Here is a 12,889-nt window from a genome sequence, read left to right as displayed (position 1 = left end):
TTCGCTACGCTATTGAAGCGAGGAGTGAGAAAGAAAACAACCGTATTCCACTTTGGACGACGTGTTCCAGCTTCGGATCCGCCGCGATTAGCGCCTGGAGATAAGCGCGCGCGGAAAGAGAGCGGTCATTACCGAGGAAAAGTACCGTGTTAATGTGCTCACGACATCGGTCGCGCGCGATCGTGCAATAAAAATAGCGCTGCTGAAAACCCCTTTTACTCGATCCACACCGGCGCATTACGTTTTTGTTTCCTAAACTGTCTATCCTCGCGCGTGTGTAGGCCCTGCCTTCTACTCCATCATTAACAGATCGACTCCGATCTACTCGCTACTACTCGAGAAGCGTTTTCTATTTTTTTTTTTTTTTTTTTTTTTTTTTTTCGAGCCGGTTGACGTTACTACTTGCTCGTAACCCGGCCTCGTACCTTGGGCAGATCGCCCCTGTTGCTGTCTTCACTGCTCGTGAACGTGCTAGAAGTGTCTATCCCGGAGTCTTTGGTCGCGCTGTCTTGGCTACCCTGCCGATCGGCCTCCCAAGACCATTCTTCCTCCTGAGAGCCGCCGACATTGGTCCCACCATCAAAACGCACTGTCTTTTTCCCCCTCCTCTCCGTGAACCTGATGGACACGCCACATACACAGAGATACGAGGACGATGGGTGGTTTGGTGCGTGTGTGTTATCTGTCTTATTACGCCGTCGCGATGCCGATCTCGCGGCCCGAGTGATTGAACTCAAGATATGGTCCGCCGCGCTGGACCATCGCGCGTCCGCTCGCGAATTTGATATCGTCGGATAACGCACATTGATCAGGAATTTATTTCCAACGTAAAGCTATTCAGATTCAACCAGATTCGATTTTTTTCGCAAATAAAAGTTGCAAAAACGTATATATTGTAAGTAATTAAATATTATGTTTGTTATATTTAACTGAAATATTCAATGAATCTCGAGAAAATTTTGATTGCAAAAAATATTTCGGCAAATTATTCTTCAATATGTCATTATTATACGCGAGTAAGTAAAGATTTATCTACAGTAAGAAAAAAGGAAATAAATACGTCGCTAACGTTTCCTGACCAAAGACGACGTCACAAATTCATCAAACATTTATTACTTGCATCTCTCATTTAAATCAAAGCATCGAATATATGTTTAGATACTTTAATTAACGCGATGTCGTAAAGTGTAACGAGAAAAATATCCAATTATAAAAGTTCGTCATTCGTGCTTATCCGTCAGGAAATAATTAGACGAAGCGCGTGTTTGAATCATAATTTCGATAAGACAAGTAACATAATATCTATTGAACTCAACTTTAATATTTATCATAATTTTTAATTAAAAAAAAATAGTAAAAGACAGTCGCTACTATAATATTTTTATTACGTGGCCCTAATAAGTAATCTCAATAATCGCGTTCTCTGCCCGCGTTACAGATCGAAAGCTTTTGTAAAATTGAACTTCAGCAATCGCACTTTCGGTCTCGATTGTATAAATATTTTCGTTTGCCCCGCGTTTCCCGAGTTGAGTCCGCGTTTCCGTCACGCACGCAAAAATCAGTGTGAAAGTGAGAAAAAAAGCAGCGCAGAATCGTCAGTCTCTTGAAACGCACCTCCTACTATCGGCGCGCCACTCGTCCCCGCACCTTCGGAAGCTCCGTCTGACGAGAGTGCTCTCTTCTTTTCGCGGCTCTCGCGGTGGATGATGGCCGTTATGCTCGATGGCCATGCTCGCGTCCGCACCGTGGTGCCCATTGTGGGATCCGTTGTGCCTACGCCCACCACTGGACATCGATTTCGGACCTCCCGCGTGGTGGTAGTACCCCTTCCCTACAGTAGATCCAAAACGTTTCGTTTTTCTCTCTTTCTTTCTCTTTGTCTCTGTCTACGGTCTTTCGACGAGCACAGACACGGATTTTTAATTGTCTAAACCCTTAATTCTAGCTACTATGTGATTTCGCGACGATGACTTTTCTCTCTCTCGCTTCTCTCTCCGTTTTTTAAGAAGCCTCGTCCTCTTAACGAGATCCTTCGGATCTTCTCTCTGCTCTTTATACTCCAATTTTATACGGTATTTCATTTCTCGGCGATCGTGTTGATCTGCGCACCGAAAATAGGACCGTATCAGGGATTATCTCACTCTTATCTCGAATCGTGACACCTTCCCGCGATGTTTCGCGTCCGCCTGCCTGCTCCGCCTCTGCCTGCGCGCATTAGCTTCATGTGTGCGTTTTTGTGTGTTGCGACATACCTAACGAAAACGGAGATAAGGCAGCGGTGCAAGCTTGCCCGCGATAGATATGTGCGATAGACGATGTTTGAAGCGTTTAAGTAGAACCTGCACGTCTGAGTCTGCCTAAACAACTGGCGAGAGACGCTAGGTACGACTATAATTGCGTAAGTGTGCTGGGATTCGTGTGATTGTGTGTGTACGTGTACGTGCAATAATTACAGTCTGGCGAGATGTCCATCTAGAGTTCTGCATTGGAACGCTTTCTGTTTCCTGGGACAGCAGGATTTTAGTGATGGACACGGACTTTCGTCCATTACACAAAACTGGGCGAGACACAGAACATGAAATTATAGTGTGTACAAAAAAGATACAAATTTAGTTTGGCTTCTGTACGATCATATCCAGCATGCGCCATCGAATAATCGTCGATACTTCTCTACAAGACATAAACAATATTTTTCAAACAATATTGTTATCTCAATCTATCGTTTTTGCAAGTTTCAAAAAAAAGAAAAAAATCCAGATATTTGTACAGATGTCAAAAAAGATAGCTACAGTTGAAATTTTAACACAAGAAAAATGAAACACATAACACAGTCCCCCAACCGTTAAAAACGTAATGTTGCTACTGCAGCTTTATCGTCCCGATTAATGGGAAGTACCTACGATCTATGCAGATATTCAAATATGTATGTAGCGAGCGAATGGAGAATTTCGAGAGGCGGAATATTTGTGAGAGTTTTGTACGTGTAGGTATTCTGAGAGTGAAGTGTGTAGATAAAAATATACCTGTGCACGATTCATAGCCGTCCAAAGTAGAACAAATAAAATCTATTACAACTCTGCCGAACGGTCGCATCGCGCGACGTGCGAGCTTATTTCGCTACAAGGGACAAGATTGCATTTTCTCGTAGGAAAAATTTGCTTCGCCGCGTACTCGCATTATTCTCGCGGTAACGCTACGTGGGCGTGCCTCGAGGGCGCAGAAAGATGGTTTCACTAAAAAAAAAAAAAAAAAGTACGAGAGGGAGATAATAGAAAAGAATCCCAAAACACAATTAAGTACGGACGGTATGCTCCCAATAAAATTTAATTTGAAAAATATAAAACAAAAGATTTATTCGGATTAGCAGAGCAAAACTTAAAAAAAAAGAAAACCGAAAAGTTATTAAATTCCACGTGGAGGAACGCGACGCGAGGTGCGCAACGCGACCCATGCGACCGCGCTAGAGTGCGGACGTAAGCCGGGAAGAGAAACAACTTATCGATCATTTACTTTGATACGCACGACCATTCGGCAGATACGTACACACACATGCACACGCATACGCACAGATATACATATTATATATGTATATGTAAGTATACATACAATAGATATATGTGTAGCGATTAATATATAGCGAAAAATGATATATATTTTGGCTCTGTATTTTTATGTAATAAAATTATTAAGTACCGCGGGGAATTGCCGATTCATTCTGTCTGCCGCCTTCTCCCGCGAGCTCCTGGAAGGCATCATTAGCGGCAGCGGCTTTTGCCCTAAAAGTCGATCTCCCTTTAAACTACACATTGCAACACACCGTTGACTTACTGCTAATCACGAAATAATACGCGGCGAGATGCTCGGCCGCTGCGATGCCTACGTCGGAAAGAAATTGGCACTACAGCGCCGATACGGTGTAATTAGCATCGAGAATACGGAAATATCTGTGCAGAATTTAGTGCTCAGTGGTCAAACACAAAGAGGACGCAGGTAGATTGAAAAAAAAAAAAAAAAAAAGAAGAAAAGAACTGAAAAGTGAGCACGAAGATACGAGTTGAATCGTTGGGCATTTGTGGATTAAAAATATCGCACAAAATAAAATGTGAAAGCGTACTTGAATTCAGCGAGTCTGAATTCAAAATTAACGGTTACTGTGTGGTATTTCACAACCGTACTGCAAAAGCATCGCGATTCTTTCACCGACGTCAGACGGTGTTGCGTAAGTTGTTATTCGCAGATAATTCTTTCGCTGAAAAAAATGCACAATTAATTTCCGTCATGATTAACAAGGTTCAACAATTAACATCGTGTGTGAGAGAATATTTGCGTATAGAGAAATATAAGAGGGGTGGAAAAGGTCTCGAACGATGTGTGTGTATATTTCAGATACGTATACCGGCAACGAACGCGATAAAGATTCGTGGCTCGTAAAACTAACAAATTGGTTATACGATCGCCACGAGAGAGCACCCTTATATCATTCGATGACACCTATATATCCGCGTTCTACGCGGCAGTATGCATTTGATATCCATGAGTCAGTGCGACCTCGACATTACAGCATAACGAGAGAATAAAAGCAGCAGTGACGCCGTTGTAAAGCCGCTCCATCGGCGATCGAAGGCGCGTAACAATGGAATTCATTTAGCTACAAAAAAAAATTGTACTGTAAATCGAGATATGATCTCGGTGTCTGAAAAAAAACTTAAATTTAATTCCTATTCATCGTTCGTCGTACGTGCGAATTTGTGAATGCGCGAGGAGGCACGATTTTTTGCAAAAAACCGGCACGAAATGAAGTAACAGGAGGGACTTTGCGTCTCGTGACAAAGTAACGCCCTGCATAAAGGACGTCGTCCGCGCTGCCGTACGTAACGCAAAATGAGGAGCTTTGAGCGACTGTCGATGGGCGTTTAAGCGCGCGTTTAAAGTAGGCGGAATAGTCACGCGTCCGCAGGTACCTGACGACGCGAACGTGGCATTTTCTACACGGCGAGGTTCGCGCGGGCAATAAATAGCAGGCGCGCCCTGGGACGCGCGAGCAGTGGCAGACGTCGTTACAGCGAGTACGCTGTACGTATGGCAAAGGACCGTGGAGTTGAGCGCGCGTCGCGGAAAAGTGCAGGGAATCTTAATTTAAAAGTTAGATGACACCGACTCGCCGCGTATAAATCACTCGGAGATTTTCACCATCCCGTTCCCGGCGCCGCCTTACGCCCACTTTCGCGTCGTTCTCGTCGTCGGCAGCGGCGGCGGCGGCAGATATCTCGTTTGCGCTCCTATTTCTCGCGAAAAAATTCCGCTGAGTTCCGGAAGTTCGGCGCGCGCGAGGGACACGGATAAAACCGCGCCGGCGGAGACTCATTACCCGCGATAACGAAATTGGGTAAACTCGAAATGCCGAGTGCCGCTATCTCGGTCGGCGAGGCGTGATCGATAACGGCGAAGCGAGATTTTTCGATGCGACGACGTGTAAACGTGTTACTATCGAGTCGAATTACACCAATCAATATAGGTGCATCGACGGCGGATTATTTGATCTGGAATAGATTCGCGCGTATTTTTTAGCCGCGATTGCTGAGAACGAACTGGAATCCTCATTAACATCAACATTCCGTAACCGAAGAACGGAACGCATGTGGACGCGGCTGGAAAAAGAAAGAGATTGCTTAAAAGCGAAAACGAAGCCGATTACCGTCGGCCGCATCGATCGTGCGGCGAACGTTTCCTCCTGGCGATTAATTTGCCCTGCAAATATTTCCCCGCTTTTCCCGCTCCTCGGAGACACGTGTCTCGCTTCCAGTCCAGGTCTCTTTCTCTCTCTTTGCAGATCCTCTTTAAAACGAGCAATTGCCCGAGTAACATATGAACACACGTAACTTACCTCTCTCTCTCTCTTTCTCTCTCTCTCTCTCTCTCTCTCTCTCTCTCTCTCTCTCTCTCTCTCTCTCTCTCTCTGAGCTTCTACAAACTAATTCTCTATTCTCTAATTGTATTGTGCATCTACGAATGGGAGCAACAACACCAGCGTCGGGCTAGCCCGTCGCCTCTCTCGCGCGGCGTACGCAGTTAAAGCGATTCTCACGTACGATTACTCGTTGTTACTCGGCCTTAACTTACGATTGTGCTGCTACGCGCAACACACACACACACAAACGTCTCCTCTGTTCATCAGACTTCTTAACAAAGCGCAGTTCAGTTATGTTACACCTCATCTTATCTCAAACGTACGTCACGGTCAGATCCTTTATAGCCGGTTTCGTGTGTCAGTTTACACCTTAACTTTAATCTAATTTAGTCTGATTCTCTCTCTGGATTCAGAACGGCGAAGAAATGAATAATAAAATTAAAATTGAGATTCTCGTTGACGTCGATGAAACCAGCCATCGATCTCGCGTCTTAAACTGTGCAATCGATCCTCCAATGCATTTATTTTCCAATGCATCTGTTTATATCTTGCATCTGTCAAACACGGTGAATGCGATATTTCCGAATAAAGATAACTGAAATAGATCGGTGCTTTTTATTTTATCGGAAAAAAAAATCGAAGAAAAAGACGGAAAAAAGCTGGAGACAAACGGAAACTCGTCGCTTATCGGTCTGCATTATCGCTATTATTAGCATTTTTATTGAAGAGCACCGGCAGGCCGTGTGCGTCACACGGGATGCGTGTCTTTAATACGTACTACAGTCGCTAGTTTTCTACAGGGTAGAGCGCCGCGCTTGATTCTGGCCTCCGTGTTTATCCCAGGCTATCGCGGCGCTCTAACACACACCGACGGGCAAATATCATGCACGCACATAAACAGTCCAGCCAGGTTATATCTCCTCCGACAGGAATAAACGCGGAGAAGTAGACGGGATCAAAGCTGCACGCTGTTCTGTAAAATCCAGCGCGGAGGTTGATTTAACTATTTGCATCGCCGGATATACGGTAGGCGCATATATATATAGATATATCCGTGCACACGTACCGCTGCCCACATGTTTTCATGCATTTATATAAGTCCGTCGTTATGCGCGAACCGAAGTATAAATCGTTGCCCGAGGCGCCGCGGAGTCTCTCATTAGTTTCGAAGCTATTTTTACTTACTGTCGATGACCAACGTTTCGAGGGGCACCAACTAATTTGCGTTTCGCATTTTTTGCCACTCGCCAACCTGGCACTTGTTTCCGCGATGGATTTAACGGCGCGCGCGCTTTCCCGCGCGAAAGCTAATTTCAATGCGCGCGCGCGAGCGACATTAGATTTATGAGGAAGCGAGAAGACCATGGTAAAAAATGTATACGACGCCAAAGTCCTGCTCGCCCGACCGTCAAATTGCAATGTCTTCGGATTAAATTTATATGAGACTGCCTACTCTCCTCCCCTCCGCCCCTCCACGCGTCACCTCGTCCATCCCGTGGAAGTTCGACCCCGTTGCGCCATGAGTGCGCAAAAACCGCCGGTGTATCAAATTGTTACTTGCTCAACTGCAGATGCTAGCATAACTATGTTTGTCCCGGGGCGCAGTATTTTTCTCGTCCGTCACGGGTGATCAATCATAAAAATAGTCGGCGCACGCCGCGCGAACGAATTAGCCCGGGCTACGTGAAACCCGAAACTGCGAAACGAATGTAACCGCGCTGTTTTTCGACCGGCTCGGAAAACACGATCGCAGGATACGCAGTTCTTTCATCGTCCCAGGAGAAGGAGGAAAAGGAGGAGGAGGAGGAGGAAAGAAAGGAGGAGGGGGGGGGAGAGGAAGAAAATGTCAAAGTTACCAACCTCTGTTCATAAGTAATGAGCCGCGCGGGGGAGGGCGAAGGGGGAAGGGTGGCATGTGCAGTGGGTGTGGGTTTCACGTGATCTTCATTGTGCTTTCGATGACATTTCGTAACCCCGTTTCGTAGACGATATTTTTGTTTTACGACAAAGAATAAACCTGCGAGAGAGTTTGAAGTTATAGTTGAATTAACATCAAAGTGACTTTAAAAGTCGAAGAAAAATTAATTTCACCGGCCGCTTGACCCATGCAACGAAGATACAGCAACATGGGCGTGTGGAAACTGCCAAAAATAGCGAATTATTTCCCCGAAAGCAAAGGGGACAAATGAAAGATCAGCTTCTATCGTGTTAACAAGGCGGCGGGTCGCTCAGAGGCGCACTCGTAAATTCGTGCCACGGAAAGAAGAATGATTTTCGGGATAATCGTTTGATGAGTCACCCGGGCGTAGAGTGCTTGAGCCTTTGAGCCAGCGACGTTTTTCCGGCCGAGTCCTAGCCGAATCTAGGGGTCGAAGACTATCCAGAAAACGAAGAAGGGGGCAGATGTTGAATTCGCCCACGTGCTGGCCGCGTGACGTCACGCCCAGCGTAGTGTGGGCGTAGCGAGCGGGTGGCACCAAGAAGGAAGAAGAGGGACGGGTTGGAAATAGGAAGACCGCGGCGGAGAGAGAGAGAGGCGGGAGAGCGGTGCGCAAGAGAGGGTGAGGAAGGGTGAGCGAGGGGCGAGGGGACGCCAAGGATCAATGCAACGGCGAGACCGGGAGGGCAGAACCTGAGAATTCCCGCAGGATACTGGCGCGATACGCGATGCGATGCGATACGCGATCCGCGAAACCGCCGATCATGGATTTAACGACGGCGCGGATGCCTCTCTTTCAACGCCGCGGACGCCCGCCCCCCCCCCTCCCGATCGAGGGTGCACACGCGTGTCAAACCCAGTCGTTATTCCGCGGCAGGATCGCTGGAAAACTGGAAGAGCCACCGAGCGCGCTGGCCATTATAAAATCGATACGTGCGCATCAAGTTATATAACGTGGCATTTCACGTGCGTTACCGTGCACAATGCATCCGCGTAGAAATTATTAAATGCAACCGTGTTATTCGTCGCGATCCTATCTCGATTACCTTTACACCGCTTTGCTCCGCAAAGTTCGCGCGTCAATAACGTGCATGTTATTAGCTCACTCGGGCGCGCTACGTTTCAATTTTTATAAACGCATTTTACTTATTTTTCTAAGAGAACTGCATTTCGGAAAAATATTCACACGGTAAACTATCAATCCGCATTGCCGTATCCACTAATGCGATGATTTGAAACATTGAAATTTCCACAAACGATTTAATCCTCTTATTGTAATTGACGCAGAAACTCGACGTGTTCGACCTTCATCGTAGAAAAAATGGTACACAAGAGGCAGGCAGAGTACAAGTTATTCCTGTACTCTGCGAGCTAACCCCACAGGTGCGCACCTGGATGAGTCGGTTCACAGTTCGCCGATCCCGCGTTTAATCAACTGTAAACCACATACACACACGGTTCTATCACCCTCCTCCGATTTTTGGAGCCGGACGAGACGAGACGGGAAAAAAATATCATCGAGGACACGCGCGTGAAATTTAGCAATCGCGAGCTGCAAGCTGCTTTAGCAATCAATTAAAATGAAATCGATCTCTTTGTCGAAATTTCGCGTAATTGAAGCGCGATTTAATCCTGCGCTGTTATTGAAATCGTACGTTTTTAAAGTACGTAGAGTCCATGCATAAAACGCACAGTATGCATCCTCTTTGTTTGTTTAATTAATTTTAATCGTGAAATAAGTCTGTTAACGATATTACACAAATACTATTGACAAAGAGTGATATGCAATTGAATTTTTCCTGCGTCTGCACGAATACATCAGACCGATTTAATTGCATTAAATATTTAATACGGTGTAATTAATCGGTATAATTAAACTTTATAGATACGTTGTTATGATCAAACACACGAGCATTGGATCGATCGATTACACTTTCCTTAGCCGCCTTGTCTGTAGGTATCGTAGTATGAGTACGCGTGTTCTTCGTAAACCAAATATCTATTGACACGGAAAGACTAGGCTTTCCTCGTGCATCGACTTTCAAGGGCGAAGCCGACCCTCCCAATCGGCTATGTTTCCATCGTGCACTGTAGAATAAATCTGGTTGGCGATTTGGCCATTTTTAATTTTGCAGAATGCACCATTTTAAGATTCGCAACAAACTATCGCAGTATAAGGTTCACTTCGTCAACTGGTCAAAAAGTTAATACAGTAAATAGGTAAGAGATATCCGATGACAGATGTAGCTTGTACGAACGAAACAATGTCGAGTAATCCAAATTATGCAATGTGTATGACGTAAATGATGGATTAGAACTTTTTCCTGTTATATCAATCACAAGTGAGTTGTCAATTTCTTCATAAAAAAAAGAACTGAATAAAATTTATATCACGAGTATTAATGGTTAGAAATAAATACTGAGCTTGGAGGATTCACTTACCCTTCTCCGACTCGTCTGGCTCGTCACTGGCGCACTCCGGTGTGCTTCGCTCTTCTTCACTACTACTGAAACTTCTTTGTTGCTGAACGCCTACCGTTGACGCAGGTTGAGCGGGACGTCCGCCTTGTGTCTGGTGCATCGAATGCTGCTGGGAGGGATGCATTGTGGTACGAATGGAAGCGGATTCCATCGGTGTCTGGCCATAAGTCATTCCGAGATCTTGACTCTCCTGCATCGCGTAAAATAATTAAAGCGTTAGAAAATTCAGCACGTTTCAGACTTTTGGCAACAGTCATTATTAATTAATTCGTCGGAGCAAAAGAGTAATATAATTTCAGGGAACAAAAAGATTTTTTAAAATTCTTACCGGAAAATCTGATCAATTTATTACGGCATTTTTATCTCTAACAAAATTTAAAGTTCCAAAATATTGCACCAAAAATTGCATACTTTGTTTGATTTTATTAATTTATACTTATTATCGTTCCGTCGAAGATTCAATTTGCAAACTTTATATAAAATGCGGCGTAATACAATTTTGTCGAATACAATACGATTGCGTATGAGGGAATGGACTTTAATAATTGGAGAAAAATCGATTGCAAGTTATCGAGAATTTTTTTCACCTGATAGGTCGACCGTTGCCTCTGATAATTTTGCGGATGTTGTCTCATCAGACCGTCGAGTTCGCTTCGGTATAAAGTGGGATCATCGTCGGGGTAGGCTGCAGGGTGTCTCGAAGTTTGCACCGGATAAGAGCCGACCGCCATGTGGGGTGTTGGTAATGTTCTCGCGTGAGGCGAAACGGACATTTCCACCCCACTGTCGCTCGTGGACATTCGGCGACCCGAGATCTGCAACCACAAAGCGAAACTCACTGAGTGCTACGTGCAATACTTGGCGAGGGCGCGGGCTGATCTCCCGATTACGACGAAAACGCTTCGACCTTTTTCTCATGCCGTTCGTAAATAAATAAATCGCGGTGCGATTTCGCCAGATGCGAAATATTGTCAACTTATCATAACTCCGACACAATTCTACATATTTATGATTGTAAAAGCATCTGTGTGCGCAAAACTTATCTGCTTCATAAATAAAAAAGTGCGTTCCGACAAGAATATCGGGCGAGCAAGGGGAACGTTACCTGCTCTTGCTGAGAGTACTGTCTCCTGAGAGGACAGTTTCCGCTTCTCTGTAATAACGGCAAATTCTCTTTCTCAGCCGCGCTGTGCGCCCTCTCGAGTTTCGGTCTTTTATCCCGAGTTTGGTCCGCGAGTCCCTGACGACCACCCACCTGCAAGTCCTCCTGCATTTGCCGCAACAGCGCGTTGTCCACGGCGCCGAGGCCCGTCTTCGTCATCCATTGTCCGGTCTTCGAAAGAAGTTCCTGCTTCTTCCGGCAAAGTATGCATACCCATATCACCTGTAATCAGAAAAGTGGCCGTCCTGTGTCGAGCGATAAAAATAGCAATCATTGTTTATTCATAGTTCGGCTTTGTGCAGGCATATTTTTGAACACACTCGAAGGAGCTTTAGACGGCGCGGCACGGGTTTATTATTAGCGATCATTTAGAAAACGAATGCGCAAAATTTTATATCCACAAGGAGAAAGTATCTTAAAACTCTCATCGATCCAGGTCACCGCGCGCGGCCAGTGACGAGGATATTAATAGGAAATTACCTATAGGAAGTCGGCCGGTTACCAAGCTAATTGGAATGTATAAAGTGGCGTGAGATTGATTATAGAAGCGAAAGACACGCAACCGGAGAGTAACCCGGGCGACGATGTATCCTGTTTCGCAGCGAGCGTTGTTTTTTTTTTTTTTTTTTTTTTTCTGCGACGAGGCGATCCGTGTAAACGCGGAGTTGAAAATACACGGGAATCGCTCCGGACCGAATAAATGCGCGACGAGCATTTAGAACGCGATCGTATCCGAGCGCGCTACACTCTGGAGGGCTCGAAATCTCGCCGGTCTTGCAGACAGAGAGAAATCGTAAATTTCTCTTTAACGAAGTCCCCGTCTCCGGACCGGGCCATTGCCTCGGGCTATATTCTTATGCAAATCCACGCGAATCTGAGTAACGTTAAATTAAATTGAGCAGATCCAAAGGTAAAGCAAAAGCGTAACAAAAGAAATCTGCTCGCAGAATACGTATATACGTAGACAATTAGAGGGCAGTCGCGACTCTTCTACAGTCTCTTATATCCGCTCTCTCTTATTAGCAAAAAGGAGAATCTTTCTTTATAAACACTTTACCGCTGTTTACCCCGCTGTTTGTTTTAAACGTTGCATTTACATTATCATATTATTAAATAAAACAACACAAAGTGAACTCGGAATTATATCACTTGGAAATTCGTGTCACGGGACTTGTGAGTTTCAAAAACCTTTCACAGCAAGTTCGAATTGCGAGAAAAGAATAGCGTGACACAAATCTGGACCAATATTTAACATAAGACTGATCAACAAATTATCAATACAAAGTAAACGCTCTTAGACGCAACTGATATATCGGATATAATGAGGGTTCACAATTAGCGAACTACCGCTCGAGTCAAGCAGTTTGCACTGTGAATAGGAACTAGTAGAATATTTCAT

At 45.0% G+C, this 12,889-nt stretch overlaps 1 protein-coding gene across 5 annotated transcripts in view; it reads right to left on the bottom strand.

Annotated features, from left to right (window-relative positions):
• The window catches only part of Rim (Rab3 interacting molecule), a 60,265-nt gene that overhangs the window by 32,895 nt on the left and 14,481 nt on the right, over window positions 1-12,889 (bottom strand). For 3 of the 5 annotated variants that reach the window (XR_010890197.1, XR_010890198.1, XM_012370166.2), the window contains exons 3-7: window positions 11,434-11,712; window positions 10,916-11,143; window positions 10,290-10,518; window positions 1,615-1,831; window positions 426-618 (exon numbers count right to left, since the gene is read on the bottom strand). Coding sequence is in view for 1 of the 5 variants with exons in the window: in XM_012370166.2 (XP_012225589.2) it covers window positions 426-618; window positions 1,615-1,831; window positions 10,290-10,518; window positions 10,916-11,143; window positions 11,434-11,712 (1,146 nt within the window). In the remaining 4 variants the exon portion in view is untranslated. Of the gene's footprint in view, window positions 1-425; window positions 619-1,614; window positions 1,832-3,693; window positions 3,777-10,289; window positions 10,519-10,915; window positions 11,144-11,433; window positions 11,713-12,889 lie in introns of all 5 variants that reach the window. The other 2 variants (XR_010890199.1, XR_010890200.1) reach the window with 2 other exon arrangements.

Source organism: Linepithema humile, chromosome 5 (assembly GCF_040581485.1).
Source record: "Linepithema humile isolate Giens D197 chromosome 5, Lhum_UNIL_v1.0, whole genome shotgun sequence".
Lineage (NCBI taxonomy): Eukaryota > Metazoa > Arthropoda > Insecta > Hymenoptera > Formicidae > Linepithema > Linepithema humile.
This window is presented reverse-complemented; position numbering and strand designations above follow the sequence as displayed.